Source organism: Talpa occidentalis, unplaced genomic scaffold (genome assembly GCF_014898055.3).
Source record: "Talpa occidentalis isolate TD23 unplaced genomic scaffold, MPIMG_talOcc4v2.1 talOcc4.13, whole genome shotgun sequence".
In the NCBI taxonomy this organism is placed as follows: Eukaryota; Metazoa; Chordata; class Mammalia; order Eulipotyphla; family Talpidae; genus Talpa; species Talpa occidentalis.
In genome coordinates, this window is record NW_023601322.1 from 38,812,464 (window position 1) to 38,837,133 (window position 24,670).

At 40.4% G+C, this 24,670-nt stretch overlaps 1 protein-coding gene across 1 annotated transcript in view; it reads right to left on the minus strand.

Annotated features, from left to right (window-relative positions):
- LAMA3 (laminin subunit alpha 3) overlaps window positions 1-24,670 on the minus strand; it is a 262,122-nt gene that overhangs the window by 212,900 nt on the left and 24,552 nt on the right. The window contains 1 exon segment of the mRNA XM_037508729.2: window positions 21,786-21,938. Within this exon segment, the coding sequence (XP_037364626.1) occupies window positions 21,786-21,938 (153 nt within the window).

The following is a 24,670-nucleotide window of genomic DNA, read 5'->3' on the forward strand; positions in this document are numbered from 1 at the left end:
GTTATGTAACATGGCGAGGCTACACATCATGTCTAACCTTTAGTCTTCTCTTCTAGAAAATGGGGTCCCTCCCTTCTAAGTTTGTAGTGAGGATGAAATGAGTTAATACTTGAAACCGACTTGGCACAGTTTCCAGCAGTCAGGATATACAAGCACAACAATCTACATGAGATTTAGAGACAAATTCTTAGAATTATACAACAGAGGCTGAAAAAATAGTAGACCTTGAACAAATCAATTACAAGCAAGGAAACTGAAACAACAATCAAAATTCTTCCAAAAAAACAAAAGCTGAGGACTTTTAAAGATGAACAAATACTTATCCTGCTCAAACTCTTTCAAAAAATTAAGAAGGAATACTTCCAAATATATTTTATGAGGCCAACATTACACTAATACTGAAACCAAACAAAGACAACACACAAAAAGAAAACTACAGGCCAGTCTCCCTAATGAACATCAACACTAAAATCCTCAATAAAATGTTAGCAAACAGAATCCAACAATAGAGCAGGAGGATTCTACAACAAGTGGGATTTATTCCAGGGACAAACAGATGGTTTAACATCCAAAAGTCAGTCAACATAATTCACCAAGTCAAGAACAAAAAAGATAGATAAAAACAATGTAATCATATCAATAGATACCAAGAAAGCATTTGATAAAGTTCAACATCCATTTATGATGAAATCTCCGAAACACTTGGGATAAAAGGAACATATCTCAACATAATAAAAGCCATGCATGACAAACTCCCAGGTAGCATCATTCTCAGTGGAGAAAACTTGTAGGACTTCCCACTTAGATCTGGTACAAGACAAGGATGTTCACTCATTTCACTACTATTCAACATAGTGTTGGAAGGCCTAGCTAGGGCGATTAGGCAAGAGAAAGACATAAAAGGAATCCAAATCAGGAAAGAAGTAAAGCTATCATTATTTGTAGATGATATTATATATAAAGAATCCTAAAAAAAATCCATAGAAAAATGAATTAAAACAATAAACCAGTTCGGTAAAATAGCAAGACAGAAAGTCAGTTCACAAAAATCACTTGCCTTCCTATTATGCAAAAAATGAGCCTGAAGCAGAAGAAACTGTACCAAATTAGAAACTGTTAGAACCCCAAATTTCTAACACACTCTCAGGAGGAGCCCATCCAAGGCTTCATGCTTTGAGCAGAATTTCTGGCCTGATTGAAAATGAGCAGGGTTTGGGGGGTGGAGTAGTGAATGTGCCCTTTGTTTGGGTAGTGATTTCTGTAGTCTTGGGAAGAGGGGCGGGGGTGCTAGTGGCATGTGAACTGGAAGAAATAGGCAAAGGAAGGGAAGAGAGTCCAGGACTGAGTGAATGTCAGGCTGGGAGAATAAAAAAAATGAGGTTCAAAGGGGGTAAGTTGAATGCCAGTGCAATCTACTAAAGGGGGCAAGGTGCCAGGCCCACCTGTCCTTTCAGGACCAGGTCCTTTCAGGTCCTTTCAGGACCAGGTCTAAGCAGAGTCAGCCAGACAAGGTGCTATGGGGGCAATGCCCTCATCCTGCAACATGGGAATCTGCACAACAGCTGCCCTTCATGCAGCCTCCCTGCCCTCATCTTCCACAGGAGAGACGCTGCACTCTGCTTCCATGCACTCTGCCTTACCTTGGCCAGGCCCTGGTCTTTGCTCTCTCACCTAAGTGTCCCACTACTCAGGCCTTCTGAACCCTCTGATAGGGACAGCACTCTGGATTCATGCTGCTGTGCCCTCCAGCATCTGGCAGGTCAGACTGATCCTGAAACAGAAAGCAAGCACCTCCACCTCAGGCTGCTGGCCTGCACCCCTTCTAGCTGCAAGAGCTCCTGGGACACTGCGTGCTTGTAACAGGCAGTGCACAAGATGGCCAGAGGCTGCTAAAGCTAGGATGACTGCGAAAGGCAGAGGAGAGAACCAAATATTCCGCTCCAGTTATTCTGAGATGTTGAAAACTACAAAGGTAAACGTACAATCTCATCGCTCAGGGTACTTAAACATATGGAACAGACCACGCCATGCACGAAGCACTGAATCAAGTATCCCTTAAGTGAGGAATGTTTACATTAGCTTGAGATTAAAGAGAGGATGGCAAATAGCACAGGAGCTTGCTCTTGAGTTAGAGAAGGAGCACGAAGCATCTCATCAGCAGGCTACATAGCCCAAGGGAACCTTGTGCAGAAAAGTGGCAGCAGCTGCCCACAGCAAGTGGGGGAGGGAAACCTGTCCCCTCTGGCCTGGAGGGAGCTTCAGAAGTCCTGGGGAGGTGGGACATCCACACTGCCTCAGTCATGAGGGCCCCTGGGGAGAGCTAGTGGGTAAGGCTTTAGCTAGGCAGAGAGCCTGGTCCTGCTGGAGCCAGCAGTTCTTAGGGAACCCTGACCCCTCCCCCACAATCAGCCTAGTGAGGCCACCACTATGGGGCTGGAAGAGGTGGCCCAGAACACTACTCCTGAAGGCTACCAGCGATCACAGCAAAAGGTAGTTTTTTGGTTTGGGTTTGGTTTTTCCAAAAGGGAATGAAATGCAATGAAAAGTGAAAAAGCAAAAGAGAAGAAAATCATAGAAATGAAGTAGGGAAAGAAGAGATAGTTTGGTGGTGCAGAAATGCAGAGATGGTTGGTGGGCACAGTAGGAGCAGAAGCTCTGTAGGGGCTGAGTTGGATGTCCTGGAAGGCAGCTGGCAGGGGCTGAGTTGGATGTCCTGGAAGGCAGCTGGCAGAGGACTGGAATCACGGGGCCCTGAGGACTCCCCAGAGACAGTATCTTGAACTTGAACTCGCCTAGGAACCACTGTGAAAAATTCCTGAAATTCGGTTTTTCTTTATATATGCTTGCCATTAATAGCAATAGGAAAATCTGCCATGATTTAAAGCCAAAATATGCCAAAAAGCATGAATGCTTCACAAGGGAAGAAATATATAAAATAGTTTTCAAGATTAGCTAAGGAATTTTTTAAATCTATTTCCATTTACTGGACATTTTTCTGAGTCTGTTGGCATTACAAGCTCTCTGGCAGGCCAACTTTGGTCTGGATTGACAGGGTCAGAAACTTCTGTTGGGGGATGGAGGGCATCAGAGAGTTCCAAGTAAGAATCCCCAGCCACACTTCCAATCCCATCAGGAATAGTTATTCTCTCTGTATTGAACTTTTCTTTGTTCCCAAAAGGAAAAGTTTCCCAATTAATTTTATTGTCTTTTTAACTCTAAAATTAATATGAGCTCATGGGGAAAAATGCAGATATAAAAACTAACATAGATTGAGTTCTTAGAGTATGCAAGGTATAATTCTAAGAGCTTTTAATAAATAACCTTTTCGATTCCTCACAAGAACTCTATAGGTTGGTACTAAATTGATCCCCAAATTTCAGAGAAACTTACACCACATTACCAAGAAGGTTGAGTGCCACATGACTGGAAAGTTGTGGAACAGAATTGTACCTAAGTAATAACCCAGAGCCAGCAAATCTGAATTACACTATACATGGGATTCACAGAAGAAAGTAAAAGTCAGCAATAGCCCACCACCCAAGGAAAAGTATTCTCAGTTCTTTAGATTCTCTTTTCTGGAATTATTTTCTTTGCTTATATGGGTGGTGGCGGGGGGAATGTCATCATACCATAATGCAGACACAGCTTACAAATAAATGGATTTTTTTCCTTCACAATCTAGCACAGACATACGAAAGTAAAGACCCCCCTCTGTGACATCATTCTAATGGTTACCAATTAATCCATTCAATAAATCAGTTCTCTTTTATAGACGTGAGATGGTTTCCTATGTTGTTATATGAACAATGCTCCCAAGAAGATGCTTGCGCAAACATTTTGAGCATTTATTTCATTATTTCCTCATGGTAAATTCCTTCTGAGACAAAGATATTAATTTTTTAAAAGACAAGCATTCTGGGAAACACTGAGTCACTAAACATTTGTATGAATGTGTTTAGAGATAATTCATTCACTTAGAAGATAGAATGCCATTTAAGCTCATTGGAAGTCTAGAAAAGGGGACATGGGTAGATGCATCAAAGATGGTTTCTCTAAATACTAATACTATTCCGTGTTTATCTAGTGCTTTGCAATGGTCATACCTGTTCCATGTTCACATCCATCATTCTCAGTGGCTCCAGCCACACGCACTGTGTCTTCCCCCACAACTGCTCACCACCCCACCCCTGGGTGCCCTGACTCCAGCTTGCATGAGTTCCATGCCATGGTCTCTTCCCCAACTCAAAGGCCCCCACATAAGCAAAGGTCAGCACAGCAGCCTCAGTCCTTCTCAAGGAGAAAAAGTGCCTTACCTTCCTGGCCAACACCTAGCTACCTGCAACTCATTGTTAGTGCCAGGACTTTCATTTTTCCTCAGTCTTCCTAACTGCCTGGCCAACTCTCAAAGAAAAGGCACCAATAGCTTCCTTTCTGTTTATTTTTCTTTCATTGGTATGAGCCATGACCCTAGTAACTGTCAAGAAATAAGCTCCGTGTGTTTGTTTGCTGTCTACCTAGTAAAGTGATGTCTACAACAGGGGAGGTTGTAGATTCAGCAGCCAGAGGTTCTACCCTCCCTGGGTCACCCCCTGGACTGTAGGCCACACTGCCCATGGGACGCCAAACCCTGGTCATCACCCCTCTAGATGAGAAAGATCCCTCTTGTAACATTTCAACGGTCTTCATCCTGGGACACAGCAAAGTGCCAGTCAGAGTAATCCCACAAGAGTCCCCACGGGGTTACAGTGACCCCCCCTTTATCACTTTACCATGTTAACTTCTATCTGTAAAGAGTTTAGCAAAAAATTCTAGAAGGAAAGTGTTGCTGCTTTCTACTACAATTTCTATCCCTGCTTCTGTTTCTTGGATTTATGTTGTCCCCAACAACTTACTGAGTGTTTTGGAAGGAAACATATTTAATTTGCTTTCTGTTGTGTCTGCTCTATTTGTGGTGCTGTTATATTTGTCATTATATGGAAGCTAGCACATATAAATGTTAATGATCTTTTAAAAATAAAGCAGAGCTGTTCACGGTTATAGTAAGACATATAATCATGAAGAATAATGTGAAAAGAACAGTACTGAAATTTTTTTCACTTAATTCAACATGTGTTAAGGACATGGTACACTTCTGGACTTTTAAATCCCATAGGTAAGAGGAATAAAACTATATGCACAGCCCTTGACCTTAAAAAGCTTAGAGGGTACTGAGTCTTCACAGCACAGCATAGCAAGCCCCTCAGCATTAACAGAAAGAGGTGGGGAGACAGGGGCGGGGGGTGTAACAAGTATCTAGGAGGGGTTTCCAGTAGATGTTGCCTTATATATCTTGGGAAGGAGGTAGCCAGACCAGGCAGGGCAGGAAGTTACCCAAGAACTGAACAAAACCGAAGCAAGAAATGTCACAAAGTGTTTAAGGAACTACAATTAGGTTCTAACTTAGTGTGGATTCTGCAAGAAAAGGTGGCCTCTAGAGAAGAGGCAGGAACTAGATTGTGAAGTGGCTTTCATGCCATGCTAAGAAACTTGGACTTTACCTGAAAGCAATGAAGAGCCATCAAAGGATTTCAGAAAGAATGCAATGTTCAAATTTTTGTCTCATTCTGGAAGCAATGAGAAAGACTGATAGGTAGACCATTCAAAGACTCCCAACCTCAATTGTTTCTAGCTCTCATCCCATCATTAGTGACTCTGTTCCTCCCAGGCTGACTGCAAAACAAGGTGAGCTGAGAGTAGAGGCTAGGAAACTGGTTAGAAGGTTCGTGGATTCATCACAGAAAAATAAGGTATGGGCCAAACTAGGCCAAACTAGTATCTCTGGAGAAGAGGAGCTAACCCTAAGACCACAAGCAGCAACAGATAACAATCAATGAAATGGTAGGGAAGAGAGGGAGAGGGGTGGAAGGATGTGGAAGAGACTCTGAGTGGTGCACTGGTAAACTGGCTCTCACAAAAAAAAAAAATCCCTGATTTGCCAATTTCGATGGCATATATGCTCCCGCTGTGAATGGTGGCACCTGGGAAAAGACGTACAGAATCAGTACTCACAATGGGTAGGTGTCACTAGTGGCACACCTAGAAGGGACTCTGTCGCTGGTTACCCGCTTGCTTTCTCTTCTTGGGTAACAGCTAGACATTTCCTGGCCTCCTCTGCAGTTAGGTGTGGTCATGTGACTGAATTTTAGCCAGTAGACTAAGAACTTCCAGAATAAGACTGTGGCCCTCCAATCTTGCCCATAAAAACCTCCCACACAGGATCTTCCACGTTTCCCATTCCTGCTGGCTGGAATGGAAATGGCCCTTGGGACAACTGGGCGAACCATCTTTTGAGGATATGGAGCCAAAATATGGAGGAATCTAAGTCTTTGAACCACTGTTTGGAGGGGAGAAGTATGGTTGGACTCAATTATGTCTTAACTGTACATGAAAGAGAAAATTGCATTTTTTCAGCCATCAGAGGCAGTAGTTGTCTATTTCAACCTAAAATAATCTTAAGTAATAATCTTAAGTAATACATGGAGTATTATGACTTGAGGAAATAGGTAGATGGTGGGAAAATGTGTCAATCAAGAAGAATACATGAACTGAGGGAAAAATACAGAAAAAGAGCTTGCATGGCCAGAAAACAGATAGCTTTTAGGTCAGAAATTACTTCCCAGACATTTTCTATAGAAGTGTTTAAAGATTTTGAACACTATTTTACTAACGTGTATTATCAATGTTGTTTGGAATAGCAGTTTAGAGAGCTAAGTAAATTTGACATTTCAGGGATTCTAGTCTGTCACTCTGGATCCAGCAAATTCCTTCAATTTTTCTTGCATAAAAATAAAATGCCAGCATGCTAGTTTCTTTCCAATGTATAAATTCCATAAGTGTATTTCAAAGGTAAATTAATATGTTTATGCTACCACAGTAGCATAAAAGATAAAGTTGCATCTCAGTAATGCAGGAGATTTTGTTGGTCCCTATTTTTCTACCAACTAATGAATTATCTGCTTTCAAGGGTTGAATCTCACAATTATATGTTCATTAGTAGAATATTTATTAATTATAAATATGTACTGAATAAGCCCTGTATCTTCTAATTGTGTTATAGCTGCAAAATGCTTAAATGACCCTGAGAGACCCAAGGACATAAGTGGAACCAGCCATCTTGTTAATTACAGAGCTAAGACTAGTCCACTCCCACCCAGAGACCTGACCTCACAGCAACATGCGTCCACCAGCACTATACCCTGGGAAAATTCAAATTGACCCAGAGCCATCCTCGGTTCACTGTACATTCACTCTGCAAATATTTTTTGAGCATCTGCTCTGTGCTGAACACTGTGCAAGATGTTGGGAGCAAAGCATCACGTAATGAGCAAAAGAAGATAGAGTCCCTGTAGCTTGTAGTCTGGAGAATTCCTGGGAGTCAGAAGATTGGGTCAAATCCAAGAATCATCCACTTTCTGGATTACACATTATTCACCCAGGGGCCTAGATGAGTCAAACTCTTAGTGACCACCTCTGTCAAGCATCCCTTGAATCAATTTACTCTCCAAAGCCCACAAATTCAGACATTAACCCAGGTCTTCCTCCTCATTTGAGCCAGAACTGACAAGGGTTGTAAACTTTGGATTTATCAACCAAAGTCTCAAAAAGATGAAGAGGACTAAAGAGAATAAATAACATAGAAAGCATGACATACTAATTCACTCAAAGATGGTGGCTCCTCTATTTGCATCTGGCCCCTGGGGAACTCAAGATCTATCTTGAGTCCATGAAAAAATAAAGAGTAATGGGAACTTTCTCCTGTGGCCAATATTTTCCTGAAAGAGTTAAAATGTTGTTTCCTTTGTTACTTTTACTCTTAGGACTTTAGAAATATATTCTGAATTTTTGACTTATCACACTTTAAATAACCTTTTTTAAGTGTGTGTTTGTGTAAAATCCTAGGAGGCTTTCAGGATCTCAGTCTAGGACCTCTTTCTACTCTTAGTTTTTATCCTCTTTTATGCCAATTCTGAGACAAAAACTCGAGTACAGGTAATTTATTGAGGAATTGATCTCAAGAAGCACAAACTGGGAGAAAGACACACACACACAAAGGAAAGAGGAAAAGTTAATGACCAGATTCCTGCTGAAACAAAGGACAGATTGACCCAAGTTTCCTAATGAACACAAAATTTATCCAGTATTTATTCGACACTTGCTTTCACAGACATAGCAGAACCTGGACATTTATCTGCTGGTGATGCAACCTGAGCATCTGCAGAAGAGACTAGCCTTAAGTTGATCCAAGGAACTGACAACAAGGTGCCTGGTGAATGGGGGATGTACCCAGACTGCATTGGGGTGGTAGGTCTATCAACATGGAAGATGTATTTATAAGAAAGAAAATTGCTCACTATGGACCAATTTGTAATTAAGGGATAAACTTCAGCCAAGCCCACATTCCTTTGCCCTTAGCCTACTCCATAACAAACAAAATTTAACTCTTTTATCCTCAACCTCACTCTATAAATAACAGAATAAACCCTTTCACTTTCCTAGAGTGGGAGATAGACACAAACTTTACCTGCTGTCTCTTTGCTCATCAACCTTGCAATGAAAGGTTTTCTTTTCACAAAACCAATGTTATGTAATTGACTTCTGTGCACATTGGATCAAGTGAGGCCACTGCTCAGTAACACTACCAGAGCCTATTAGGGCTCAATCGTGGTGGAGACACTCTAAAAATTACGAAGAATGTACTTCAGACTGTCCTTCAGAGAGACAAGAAATTGGTGGGGCTGGGGAGTGGGAGGAGTATGCCAACAACTGCCCCTCCTGCATTAGGGTTTCCCTTGAGGGCATTAAGACCTGGACTTTGGAGGGCGGATCAACATGGCAGCGAGGAAACGCTGCGCATAAGATCTCCCATTGAAAAAAAGTGAATAGGGAGGAAAAGCGTCAGGTCCCAGTGAGAACTGGGACATGGAAGATGAACGGGTGACTCCAGCAAACTACCCAAAGAAGAAAGTTGTCATAAAAGAGGACTAGAAGGGAGGAAAGCTCAGAACCCTGCTACCCTCCCCCACCCACAAATTCGACACTCTCCAACCAACAGAAAGGAGGAAAAAACAAAAAACCTAAAACAACCAACAAGAACAAACTATGCATCAAGCAGGACTGTGAGTGGAAAGGAACTATTTCAGCCACCACACCCCATGAACTGGAGCTGTGGAGAACCCTGCAGGATTCACTGCAGAGGTGAGCGAATGGCTCCAGGCACCATTAGAGAAAAACAGACTCCCGGAGACCTACACACAGCCCAGGGCCAGCTGGTAAGCCTGTGTGGGAAAGCGGCACGCTTGAAAAGGATACGAAGATCGCGGCTGCCCAGGTCCCCCCGCCTGCGACCTAGGCTTGCGGGGAGATGCGCAGGGGCCCTCACTGAGGTGAATGTCCCCACTGAGTAATCAGAAACCAGGCGCCCAGACACGGGAGCAGGGTGCAAAAGGCGCCATATCTGCGGACACTGAACTGGGCTACAGCCTGTGTCCTGGACCTGAGGGCTTTGGAACTGAGACCCGGGGCATGAAATTCGGGGTGTGGGATCCCCACGATGGTGGGACACAAGGCAGACACAGCACCCCAAAGCCGTTGAGGCTTTCCCCACCACTCCCACTCTGTTCCCCTATCCCACAGGGTAAAAAAAACAGCTCCCCAAGGACACTAGGAGAGATCTCTGGCGCCACCTAGTGACCAGGAAAAAAATCACCAACACCCCATAGAATAGGGACCTTTCTTCAGTAAAGACTGCTTGAAACCGGCAGAAGGCTCCCAGAGGACTCAGAGGTGAGCTGGGAAGTTCACCCAAGCCAGGCCCCTTCTGACCAGCAGTCCAAGCCCAGAGGGGGAGCGGGCACCCATGGCCGGGGCAGACTGGGCGCAAGGAAGAGTGTGCCTGTCTCTGAATCGCCATTTTAGAATAGGGACTGTTCTTCAATAAAGACTGCTTAAAACCGGCAGAGGGCTCCTGGAGGAGCCAGGGGTGCGCTGGGAAGTTCACCCATGCCAGGCCCCTTCTGGCCAGCAGTCTGAGCCCAAAGGGGGAGCGGGCACCCATGGCTGGGGCAGACCAGGTGCGCGAAAGAGTGTGCCTGTCTCCAAAGCGCCATTATAGAACAGGGACCTTTCTTCAATAAAGACTGCTTGAATCTGGCAGAAGGCTCCCTGTGGAGCCAGAGGGAGAAGGTTTCCTGCGCAGTCAGAGGTGAGCTGAAGACCCCCACAAGCCCAGTCCCACCTGGCAGGAAGTTGGAGCCCAGAGGAGGATCCAGAAATTTGGAACCCAGAGTGCAATCCAGCTGCCCCACCTCCAGGGAAGTCTGTGGGACTTCAAGATGCACCTTTGTAACTAAACACAGAAGGAGGAAAGATTCTGTGACAGTGACCATTAACATACTCAAAGTACCACTGCCTCACTATACTTCTGGCATAACAGTTTTTGACTCGCTTGGATTGCCAGTTTCTGAAACCCCCGAAAGAACACACCAAAAAGATGCCAGCCAGTACCAGCGGCACAGTGTCCCAACGCATAAGGCAAATTAGAAGACAGGCAGCAGGGAAAAGAAAACTACAAGCAAAGTAGCAACGCCTCAGAAAAAAGACACACCACAAAAGAAAAAACACCCATCAGCTTGCAACTACGGTGACTTGGAAGAACTTCTGAGTCCTCCAGAAAAAGAATTTAAAATTGCCATGATGAAAAAACTGATGGAAGTCATTAAGGAAAACAATGCTCAGAAGAATGAAATTGAGTCCCTAAAGAAGGAAGTAAAAGAAATGCAGGAGATCAAAGAATTAATGGAGGTGCTAAAGAACTCTGGGAAAAGCAATGAAAGCAGAATAGATGAAATGGAAGAACGAATAAGTACTCTTGAAGACAGAAATAAAAAGAACCAAAACAGAAAAGGAAAGAGAAGTACGAAGGAAAAAGACCGAAGAAAGACTTCGGGAAATATCTAACTCCATGAGGAAAGGAAATATAAGAGTTATAGGAATCCCAGAAGGATAGGAGAGAGATGTAGGAACAGAGAAAATATTCAAGGAAATAATTGAAGAGAATTTCCCAAACGTGAAGAAGGAGCTGAAAATTGATATACAAGAAGCAAGAAGAACACCAAACTTCCATGACAAAAGGAAAAACACAGCAAGACACATAATAGTAAAGCTCCCAAGAATCCAAGACAAGGAAAAAATAATGAAGCTGACAAGAGGGAAGAAACAGATAATATTCAAAGGAAAACCAATCAGACTGACATCAGAATTCTCCAAAGAAACACTACGGGCAAGGAGAGAGTGGAGGGACATAGTCAACAGACTCCAAGAAAACAGATGCCAACCAAGAATACTCTATCCCGCAAAGCTCTCCTTCCTCAATGAAGAAAGAATAAGGACCTTCCCAGACAAACAGAAACTCTGGAATTTCATTATGACTAAACCCCCACTCCAAAAAATACTACAAGGAGTCCTAAAGCCAGAACCTCAGAGGGACAGATAACAATGAAAGAAGGCCAAAAAAAAAGTTATTAAAAGAATAAATAAATAAAATCAAAGGAAAGACAAACACAATGGCAAATACAGATGCTAACATATCAATACTAACTCTAAATGTAAATGGACTAAACTCTTCAATAAAAAGAAACAGAGTCACAGGCTGGATTAAGAAACAAAACCCAACCTTTTGCTGTCTCCAGGAAACACATTTAGCTACAAAAGATAAAAATAGACTCAAAGTTAAAGGATGAAAAACAATCCTACAAGCAAATAGACCAAAAAAAAAAGCAGGAACAGCTATACTTATATCAGATAAAACAGATTTCAAACTCAAAAAGGTAAAAAGAGACCCCATCGGTCACTACATTATGATCAAGGGGACAATACTTCAAGAAGAAATAACACTCATTAACATATATTCACCAAACGAAGGAGCACCAAAATATATCAGAAAACTATTATCATCTTTGAAAACAGACATCAGAGAAAACACATATGTAATGGGAGACTTCAACACACCACTATCAACAATGGATAAATCATGAGACAAAAAATAAGTAAAGACACTAAAGCTCTAAATAAGGATCTAGAGTGCTTGGGTTTGGCACACATCTATAGAACACTAAACCCAAAACAATCTGAGTACACATTTTTCTCAAGTGCACATGGATCATTCTCCAGGATCAATCACATATTGGGACCCAAGACAAACATCAACAGATACACCAAGATTGAAATCATACCAACCATCTTTTCTGACCATGAAGGCATCAAACTAGAAATAAACCATAAAAAGAAGACAAGGAACTCTCCTACCTCATGGAGATTGAAAACCACACTACTGGAAGACCACTGGACTAATGGAGAGATCAAAGAAGAAATTAAAAAATTCTTTGAATTGAATGACAAGGAGGACACCTATTTCCTGAATGTATGGGATGCAGCAAAAGCAGTAATAAGAGGAAAATATATAGCAATAGAGGCTCACATCAAGAAACAAGAAAGAACTCAAAGAAACAACCTAATCTCGAAGCTCAAAGATCTAGAAAAATAACAACAACAAAAAAACCCAAAACCAGTAGAAGAAAAGAAATAATAAAAACCAAAGCAGAAATAAATGAAATTGAAACTAAAAGAACAATCCAAAAGATCAATGAAACCAAGAGCTGGTTCTTCAAAAAAATAAATAAAATAGACAAACCCCTAGCCAGGCTCACAAAGGAAAAAAGGGAGAAAGCACAAACAAACAGGATCATAAATGAAAGAAGAGAAATCACAACAGACACAGCAGAAATCAAAAGAAATATCAGAAACTACTATGAACAGTTATATGGAAACAAGTTTAACAATCTAGAGGAGATGGACAAATTCCTATAACTCTACAATCACCCAAAGCTAGATAAAGAAGAAATAGAACACCTAAACAGACCAATTACAAGCAGCGAAATTGAAATGGTAATTAAAAACCTCCCCAAAAACAAAAGCCCAGGACCTGATGGATTTACAAATGAATTCTACCAAACAAGGACAACACAAAAAAGGAAAACTACAGGCCAATCTCCCTAATGAACACTGATGCAAAATCCTCAATAAAATTTTAGCTATCAGAATCCAACAGTGTATCCATAAGATAATTCACCACGACCAAGTAGGATTCATTCCAGGAACATAAGGATGGTTCAACATCTGAAAATCAATCAACGTTATCCAACACAAAAACAAAAAGAAATATAAAAACCATATGATAATATCAATAGATGCTGAGAAAGCTTTTGACAAAGTGCAACACCCATTCATGATAAAAGCCCTTGAAATCTTGGGATACAAGGAACATACCTCAACATCATAAAGGCCATCTATGACAAGCCAACAGCCAGTATCATTCTCAATGGCAAAAAGCTGAAAGCATTCCCATTAAAATCTGGAACAAGACAAGGATGTCCACTCTCACCACTGCTTTTCAATATAATACTGGAAGTACTAGCCAGAGCAATAAGACAAGAGAAAGACATACAAGGAATCCAAATAGGAAAAGAAGGGTCAAACTATCATTATTCACAGATGATATGATAATATACATAGAGAACCCCAAAAACTCCACAGAAAAACTAATTCAACTAATCAATCAGTTCAGGAAAGTGGCAGGATACAAAATCAACACACAAAAATCAGTAGCCTTCCTATACACAAACAATAAATCTGAAGAAGAAGAAATTTAAAAAAAATCCCTTTTATTATCAAAACAAAAAAAATCAAATACTTGGGGATAAATCTAACAAAAGAGGTAAAGGACCTATACAAAGAAAACTATAAAACACTGTTAAAAGAAATAGAAGAAGACACAAAGAAATGGAAAGACATCCCCTGCTCATGGATTGGAAGAATAAACATTATTAAAATGGCCATCCTACCAAAAGCAATATACAGATTCAATGCTATTCCAATCAAAATTTCAATGCCATTCTTCAAAGAAATAGAACAATTATTGATGAAATTCATATGGAATCACCAAAAACCTGAATAGCCAAAGCTCTCCTGGAAAAAAAAAGAAGGGAATGGAGGCATCACACTCCCAGGCTTCAAACTATACTACAAAGCCATAATCATCAAAACTGCATGGTATTGGAACAAGAACAGACACACAGACCAATGGAATCGAATAGAAAATCCAGAAATAAACCCACAGATTTATGGTCAACTAATCTTTGACAAAGGAGCAAAGACTATGCATTGGAGCAAAGAAAGTTTGTTCAATAAATGGTGCTGGGAAAACTGGGTCACTACATGCAAAAGAATGAAGCTTGACTAGTACCTAACACCATGCACAAAAACCAACTCAAAATGGATTAAAGAACTAGACATAAGACCTGAAACCATAAAATATATAGAAGGAAACACAGGTGAAACACTCCATGATATGCACATCAAAAGACATCTTTACAAACACATCACCCAAAGCAGTGATAGTGAAGGCAAAGATAAACAGCTGGGACTACATCAAATTAAAGAGCTTCTGCACAGCAAAAGAGACAATAACAAAAACAAAGCAAAACCCCACAGACTGGGAGAACATTTTTGCATACATCACTAATGATAAAGGACTGATCACAAAAATCTGCAAAGAGCTAATGAGACTCAACAACAACAAAGAAAATAATCCAGTCAAAAAATGAGCAGAAGAGCTAAAAAGAAATTTCTCTGAAGAGGAAATGCAAATGGCCAACAGGCATATGAAAAAATGTTCAACATCACTTGTAATCAGGGAAATGCAAATCAAAACTACCATGAGATACCATCTTACACCAGTGAGAATGGCACATATTAAAAAAACTAGCAACAACAAATGTTGGCGAGGTTGTGGAGAAAAAGGAACTCTCCTGCACTGTTGGTGGGAGTGCAAACCACTATGGAGAGCTGTGTGGAGATTTCTGGACCTACTAAACATAGAGCTTCCATATGATCAGCAATTCCATTCCTAGGTATTTACCCAAAGGACACAGAAACATCAATTCCAAAGAACACCTGCACTCCTATGTTTATAGCAGCAAAATTTACAATAGCTAAGCTTTGGAAACAACCCAAATAGATGACTGGATGACTGGATCAAGAAGATGTGGTACATATACACCACGGAATATTACTCAGCATTCAAAAAAAGATAAACACATGCAATTTGCAGCAACATGGATGGAGCTGGAAGGGATCATGCTCAGCGAAATAAGCCAGAAAGAAAAAGAAAAATACCGGATGGTCTCACTCATAGCAGGAATCTAGAAAACTTAAATAAGGGACCAGAAAAAAGAATAACTATAAGAAAGAAAATATCAAAATCAACAAACAACTATGAACCAGAGACACTCTATGGGGGGTGGGGGCGGGGAAAGGAGGGCTTGGGGTTAAAATAAGGGGGTTGTAATTGTAAGGGGAATATAAAAATAAAATTTAAATTAAAGAAAAAAAAACCTGGACTTCCTCACTTCTCCTTTCACAGGCTAAGAAAGTACTCCTGGCCCTGGTAGGTGCCGTTGAGCAGGAAACAAGAACTCAGGCATAGGCCCTGGAGATGGGACATGTGAACAGGTACAGGAACTGTCCCTTTGAACTGCCCCTCAGTGGGGGCCACGGGATTGTGAGGGGCCTTAACATCACAGCCTTCACCTCTAACAAGGCTGTCTGATCTTGTCTCCTGCTCCAGCCAGGTCTCTTTCCCCTGCAGATCAATATATGATGTCACCTTTTTCTTCATACCGCTGACCTCAGAAGCACATTCAATCCTTTTGAGGATTTTCTTCTTTTTTTTTTTTTTTTTTTGAGGGGGGGAGTTAATTGTTGTTTTGTCTTTCCTTATTTTTACTACTACTAAGTTAAAAATAACACTCCTAAGGGCATTTTAAGTTGCATAAAAGCCTTAAAATGCTTCAAAATTATTTTCCTGCTACTCCCTGGGAAAGATGAGCCAGGCTTGTTTGCTGGAAATCCTGTCTTAACCCTACACTGGTTCACCTCTTCCTTCCTCCCTGACAACCAGCCTCTCCCAAACTCCAGACCATCTTAACTTCAGGGACGCATCAGAAACCCTGCCATGCCCATCTCCACGTGTTTCCTTACACCTCACCCTGTGAGAGGGAAAACAGATGATTATAAGCACCCATAGAAGAAGATTCATTTGGGTTCTGTAGAAAATCCAGGAGCAAATCTAGAGAGCTGCTCCACCCTCCTATTTCACAATGGATCTCTGGAGGTCATGTTCCACCCAGAGTCCTGGAAGAAACAAATATTCTATTTTCAAAAGATTCTCTTTTTAAAAACTGGATATCCACATTTTGCTTTAAATGTAAAAATGAATTCATTATACTTGGCCAGATGAGATGAAATTTTCCTGTAAGACATCGTGTTCTTATTCTACAGCCTGAAACTAATGAATAATGTTAAATCAGAAGAACTTGAAGAAGCCAGAAAATGTCACTGCCTTCAGTGAATCACAGGAAAACCCGACATTTGTCATCTGGCAAGGGGGAAAATGGCCTTCAAAAAGATAATTTTTTTTTTTATTTGTCAACTGTGTTGGCCAAAACCTGTACTTATGAAAACTTCCAATTTGCCTAAAAGGAGACCAAGAAAAACAACTCCCTGGACACTAAAAACTGTCAGATAGACTACATCAAAATCAAATTTCAGTCCTCAGTAGGTGAAAAAGGTGATTTGGTAGTAATAAGTTTATGGTTCATATTTTATTTCCCAACCATACATCAAAAGTAATACTTCTCTAAATCTAACTTCTTAGGTCATTTTAAATATTTATTTATTTATACAAGCACTGGGTACAGTCAGAAGCATGGGAGGGTGAGAGAATTCACCAGAGCCAGAGCAGGGAACAGAACAGGTAGACTGACAAAGTACACTGCTGAGGGGAGCAGCGGACACGGCAGGAGAGTTCTGCGCGCCATGTGGGACCCTCGCTGGAGGCCGGGGATCGAACTGCCGCTGCCCAGATTCGCAGCCCAGTGCTCAACTGTTGTGCCACCAGGGGAGGCCCTTAGGTTATTTCATCCACTAATATCTTCGGTCATTTTATCCACTGATAAAACATAACCTCTCTGTGACATTTCATAGTTAACTCCAGGAAAGAAAGGAAACACAGATCCCACAACAAGGCAACTCTTACAAAACAAAACATGCTTGTTAAAAGAGAAGTTGCTCCAACACAAAAGAGGGAAGAAACTCCTTCAATATGACATAATCCACATTGTTTTTCCTGTTCTAGACTTTTCCAGAGTATTTTCGACTATATTGTATATCTTATTTTCTAGAGTATGTCCTTTTTTTTTTTTTTAAAGATTTATTTTTATTTATTTATACAAGCACTGGGTACAGTCAGAAGCGCGGGAGGGTAAGAGAATTCACCAGAGCCAGAGCGGGGAGCAGAGCAGGCAGAAGGACCGAAGTACACTGCTGAGGGGAGCAGCGGGCGGCAGGAGAGGTCTGCGCGCCATGTGGGACCCTCCTCCGGTGGCCGGGGAACAGCCGGGGATTGAACCGGCGCTGCAGAGGCTGCGGGCAGCTTCGCAACCCAGCGCTCAAATGCCCCGCCACCAGGGAGGCCCTAGAGTATGTCCTGTTTGATAGCATGTATGAAAGTTCTCTTCATTTGAGTACATAGAAATTTAATTTAAAAATCACTGGTCTTAAGAGGTTTAAAAATGAATTTAATTCATTTAAACCTCATAGCAATCCTACAAGATAAACACTATTATCATTTCTTTTGTAAGTGAGGAAATAGAGAACAATTAAGTTGCTTAGGGTTTTACAAAAGTTTTCTGTCCACATACAGAGTGAGGTGGGCTGACTCCAGACCCACTGCCTCAGGCACCCCACGGGGTAGGATCCCAGTGAGGAAGGGGGTGGGGCACCAGAGTCTACCTGTGGATGTAGGCTTGGTTAATGTCTGCCAGCAATTTACTAAATTGATCCTATACTGGTGTGGTTATTTTTTTGGTTTTTGTTTTGTTTTGTTTTGTTTTAATTCATATGGATGAACTGCACAGAGACTTTTCAATACATCAAAAGGTTGATTTTTTTGTTTTTTAATAAAATAAGTGGGAAAGAGTAAGTCCAGCAAACATTGATGTGTTCAGAAAAGATCATTCTGCATTCTGATGGATTAAAATCCTACTAACTACAGAAATTCTCAGTTAAATAAGTGGTATAACAGGTAAAATCTGGTAATTATAGGCAAAATCTGTACTGAATTAATGCTAAAGGTAGGCAGTTGGAGGAATAAGACCAATTCAGAGTTGAAATTGGGTTACTGTCTATGAAACCATGAAGGCGCTCTCTCATTTATCTTACATGCAAATTGACAGTGCAAACAGTCTCAAGAGGCTTGATTTAACACAACACATGGTCTAAACAGGTTGAGAACCTTTCTATCATGAAACCACCTCCAACCAAATGGAAGATAAATGCAGCCACTTGAAGAAATCTCAGTATCACTCAGTTTCCAGTCTGTAGGATGCATTTCCTGTATTTATTTCTTGCAAGCAACTGCACTCTGGCCCAACTGTAGCCAGCAGAAAAATTAGTATAAACATTAGCACTAGAAGTTAGTATTGGTGTTGCTATTGACATCTAGCAAATTCTAACAGTAGCAATCCTCTCCCTCCTGTTCATATTGCCATCTGCACACAAACGTGTGGCTCTCTCTCCCATCATCAAGCAAACAAGCGATCTTCTCTTTTTTTTTTTTTTTTTAAAAGAAAGATTTATTAATTCATTTATACAAGAACCGGGGTACAGGCCAGGTGCGCGGGAGGGTGAGAGGATTCACCAGAGACAGAGTGGGGAACAGAACAGGAAGACTGACGAAATACACTGCTGAGAGGAGCAGTGGGCGAGACAGGAGAGGTTTGCTGCGCCATGTGGGATCCTCACTGGCCAGCCAGGATCCAACTGGCACTGCAGAGGCTGCAGACAGCTTCACAGTGCTGCGCTCAACCATCTGCGCCACTAGGGGAGGCCCAAGCGATCTTCTCTTGACCTGACTTTTTAACAGCTTTTCCCCTGCTTCTTTTCTCCCCTTTGTAGCAAAAGTCTTAATATTAGATTTCTGAAATAGAAGTTTCAATTTCACATTCTCTCTAAATCTTCGTAGTCAGATATTTTAATCCTGTCTTATCTAAGTCACCAGTGACCTCCACATTGAATTCAATGGCAAATTATTGGTCATTATCAATCCTATCTTACTTGATTTAGCAATATATGACTCAGTTTTTTTCTCTCCTTTTTTCCCTTGAAACACAGTCCATGAATTATTTAATAGTTCTATTCAAATATAATTCACATACCGTACAATTCACCCATCTAAAATACAGAATCCAAAGGTTTTTGATATGTTCACAGTTATCCAATCAATCACAGCTTTCATCATTCTACCAAAACAACCATACCTATTAAGTAGGCAACCACTAGCTTCTGTTCTGTCTTAATAGATTTGTTTATCTAGATATTTCATTTAAATGGAATCATATGATGTGTTTTTTTCATGATTAGCTTCTTCACAAAGTATGTTTTCAATGTTTACCCATGTTGTAGCATTCATCCGAACCTGACTCCTTTATTCTGTTGAATAACAAAATACCATATTTTGTTTATTTATTCATCAGTTGATGGATATTTGAATTCTTTCCATTCTTTGGCTATTATGAATATGGCTGCAATGACTATTCAGTAGATGCATGTTTTAATTTTTTCTTGATTTATAATTGGAAATGGAATTGCTGGATCATATGGTAACTCTCTGCTTAATTTTTTGAAGAACTTTCCAAAGCAGGTAACACCATTTTATATTCCCAGTAGCAGTGTGTGACATTTCCAATTTCCCTACAGCCGCACTAATAGTTGGTATTATCTATCTTTTTAATTACAAACCTGCAAATGGGTATAAAGTGATAGCTCATTGTGCTTTTTACTTACATCTCACTGATGGCTAATGATGCTGAACATCTTTTCATGTATTTAGAGAGCACTGTAAATTTCTTTGGAGAACTACCTAATACCTTTTGTCCATTTTTTAAAATTGGTCTCTGTCTTTGTACTATAGCGTGGCATGTCTCCCTCCTTTTTTGTATACTTTCTTCATCTGGCCATTAGGACACCACATTCTCCTGATTGTCCTCCTCCCATTTGTCTACTTCCCAGTCTTTTTCACTTGCTCCTTCTCTTCTCCATGACTTCTTAATGTTTGAGAGTCCCAAGGCTCAGCCCTTGATCTTCTATTTTCATCCTCATTCAGTCTCATATATTAACACCATTTATATTACATCAGGATTTCAAGGAAGGGGGTGCTATAAAAATATCTTTACTACACCTTTGTTCATAGCACCATTATTCATAGTATCCAAAAGGGGAAGCAATGTCGATGAATGAAGAAAATGTCACACACACACACACACACACACACACACACACACAAATGCTATTCAGCCTCTAAAAGGAAGGAAAATTCTGGGCCTCCCTGGTGGCACAGGCGGTTGAGCACAGCGCTGTGACGCTGTCCGCAGCCTCGGCAGTGCCGGTTCGTTCCCCGCTGGCCGTGGAGCAACCCACATGGCGAGCAGACCTCTCCTGTCTCTCCCGCTGCTCCCCTCAGCAGTGCATTTCAGTCAGTCTGCCTGTTCTGTTCCCTGCTCTGTCTCTGGTGAATCCTCTCACCCTCCCGTGCATCTGGCCTGTACCCCGGTTCTTGTATATATAAAATAAATCTTTAAAAAAAAATAAAAGGAAGGAAATTCTGATGCATGCTACAAGGATGACCTTTCAAGTCATCATGTTAAGTAAAATCAGCCAGTCACAAAGGGACAAATATTGTATGATTCCAATTATATCGAGAAACCTGAGAGTCAAATTCATATAGAATGGTGGTGGTTGACCAGGGAAGGAGAGTATGGGGAGTTAGTGTTTAATACTGTCTGTTTTGCTAGATGAGAAAGACTTCAGGAGATTCAGCACAGAACACTGTGGATATACTAAGCACTATTGACATTTGCATGCAAAAATAACTAAGATGGCAAATTTTTTTTGCAATTTTTTTATGTTTAATTTACCACAATCAAAAATAATAGTATTGGCCTCCCCTGGTGGCGCAGGCAGTTGAGCGCCATACTGTGAAGTTGTCCATGGCCTCTGCACCGCTGGTTCAATCCCAGGCGGCCGGCGAGGGTCCCACATGGTGTGGCAGACCTCTCCTGTCTCGCCCGCTATTCCCCTCAGCAGTGTATTTCATCAGTCTGCCTGTTTTGTTCCCCACTCTGTCTCTGGTGAATCCTCTCACCCTCCTGCGCATCTGGCCTGTACCCTGGTTCTTGTATAAATAAATATATAAATCTTTAAAAAAAAATAGTATCTTTGGGCCTCCCCTGGTGGCCCAGCGATTGAGCGCTAGGCTGCGAGGCTGCCCGCAGCCTCTACAGCAATGGTTCGTTCCCCAGTCGCCGGCGAGGGTCCCACCAAAAAAAAAAAAAATAGTATCTTTGCCAATGAAAATATTTACAATTTTTTTTTAAATTCATGTAGTAGACAGATGTGGGTGTCTGCATTGTGACAGGCACTGTGCTTAATACTAGGAATACAAACATTGTATAACAGGCTTCACAATGATTAAGGAATTCAAACTGAAATTTGCTTTTTGAAATAACTATTATATCAGAAATCACCACAGAAACAATGATCCAAGTTAATTTGCGCAACGCCAGTTAACTCACCTGTCCTAGATCCAAGGTGACATTGACTCTGTTGTACCACGTGCCTGAGGAGAGAGGAGGGCTTTGCCACCAGCGTTCAGATCCATCGATTGCATTGGTAACTGGATGTGCTTTCCTGGGGTCCTCAGAATTGCAATAGTCACAGAACTGGCCCTGGAAAAAAGTTCTTTTTTTATTTTCAAGTAATTTTTTCTTATCCATTTAACAAAAGCAAAAACTACTTAATAGAGCTTCCAGATGTCAGCTGTTGATGTTAATCATAATATTCTTAAGATAGTAGTGAGGCCTTTGCTTTTTCATTTAATCTTAAGCCATATCACCTGTTTATACCTCTGTTTATCTTGTTTCTAGGATATAGGTTCTATTTATCTTACATAATATAGACTGTTTTTCTTGTCCCATATAACACTTTAAGAGCCTTAAAGATGTTTTGCACTTAAGAGCAAAGATGTCCCCTTCAGCAAATACTTTTTACTCTGTACATCCTACTATGTGCAAGTTCTGTGTCAGAACTGGGATACAAAAAGGATCCCCACCCATGATCCCAGTGGATGAGCTAAGTACACAAATAACCACAAGGGAAATGAGGAATGACAAAATCTAGAGCACAAGGTCAAAGACATACGATAATCCATAGGTTCAGGAAAGGCAGGTAAAGAGGTGGAATTGAAGCTGCCTGTGCAGATAGGTAGGATTTGGTAAGTGCATGAACAGCAAGCAGGGAAGGTGTTCAGATTGGAAGAAACAGCATGAGCAAAAGCACAGAGCCCAGTCAACAATACAAGCAACACAAGACAGGGCTTGGTAGGAAGATGGGGGTGATATAGTGGGTTGTGGTTACCAGAGTGAGAAGCTGAGTGTTCATTCAATAGGTAATGGCATTCCATTTTTACCTGGGGTGATAATCTACCTAGTATTATCATTTAACTTCTTATTGAATCACTCTTTTTTGGAAGGCATATTTTTTATTTTTTTTTTTGCAATGCAGAATTTTATAACCATATTAAAAGTTGAACACAGACCTTTATTACATATTCAATATATTTTAAGTGAATCAAAATGTCCTGCTTACCCAGTGATAAACTTCACAAACAGAATATCTGTTTCCAAATTAAATTATCTTAGAAAACAACCACCATATGGGAGAAGGACAAAGAAGAAAACTTACAATCACACTTCCTCTGAAATGTGCTGTGGCAAAGGTAGCTTTGCCCCTAGTGAAATACTAGGAGTTAATTCTTCATTGTTCAAAGATAAAGTTGATGTTGATGTGTAACCAAGTATGTGATCAAATGCTTTTATCAAGCATGTAACTGGGGTTTCTTTCCCACATGGTGATATATTCATATACAACTCAATTTATCAACATTATCTAAACATATTTATGTAACTCATAAGCAGTGCCTTGGAGTATGCAGCCCAATCAGGTTGTGAGGTCAGAGACTATGTGTGTCTTGTTCTCCACTGTTTCAGCACAGTGACTGGCATATCATACAGGTTCAATAAAGAAACAATCCCATCAGCAATTTTTTTTTAATTTTGGGATTCTTTCTATAAAAAGTATTATAATAAGGAATATAATAACTAAGGTAAGACATCTATACATTTACAAGCATTTTTTCCTTTCAAAGATTTTTATTTTTCCCATTTTTTTCCAGAGAGCATTTCACCAGATTAATTATTGGGAAGAATATTAAATTATTACTCTCAAAATTTAGAAGATTTACACCTGGTTAGAAGCACTATCAATTTTAAAATAACAATAATAGTAATTAAAGAGAACATGTATAGAGCACTGGGCACCATGCACCTCTAAGATTACTGACTACAGACAGGGAGCCTCTCTTTGCATCCTAGTCCTCACATAGAACTTGCACAGAGTAGGATGTAAAGAGCAGAATGGGGACCCTAAGATGGCTCAGCTCTATTTCACAGATAAGGACACACAGTGGAGAGGTTAACTCATTTTCCCAAGAATCACATAATTGGCAAATGGTAGAATTAGGACCTAAGTCCAGGACCCCAGAGATAGCATGTCAGCCACTATTCTGTAACTCTCTTCCCCCATCTAGCAGCTACAACACTGGTTTATTATCCACCCATAGATAGATAGTCAGCAACATACATTATTTCCTGTAATTAATCTTAAGTGGTAGCCTTAACAATTGCCTAAGATCTGTGATTCCAATGCATCTTTTATTTGGAATTATCTCTGATGATACCCTACTCATTCTGCTTCGCTAAATAAAACTGTTATAATATTCACTGGGTAAAGACATACCAGCTCAGTAGCCTTTACTAATTGTATTACCAAGACCAAGGGCTAATTACTAAAGTACAAACTTTGTGAACAATAAATAATTTTACGGTACACATTTAAAAACTAGTAATTTCATGGGCAAGGGAGTGTCATAGTTATCCAGATTAAGGTCAAAATTGACATTTGGAAGGTGACTGATATAATAGATATATAAGCTAAATATAAATTTCTGGTAGTGAACTTTGAGTAATAAAAATAAGCCAAGTCTTCTGTTAATTTCTGTATTGTGCCATCAGAAAAAAAGTCCTTGAAAGCAGAATCTATTAAAGTAATTTATCAAACCAATCGTGCCAAACATCGTGTTTTTTATAGATTAACTGTGCATATTAGCCAAGTTTACATGATACTCTTCTGTCATATGAAATAAGTTCTAACAAAGATTCACAAGCTTATGTTAAATAATAAGAAGCAAACTATAACAAATGTATACTTTCTTTTTGAAAAGAAAAAGAATTTTTTTCTGAGAAATTAATTACATTTAAAAACTGATTCAAAAATTAATACTAAGAAGTCTGGCTTCTTTAAGTAACTTTTAAATGGTCACAGTGAGAATTTTTTTTAATTC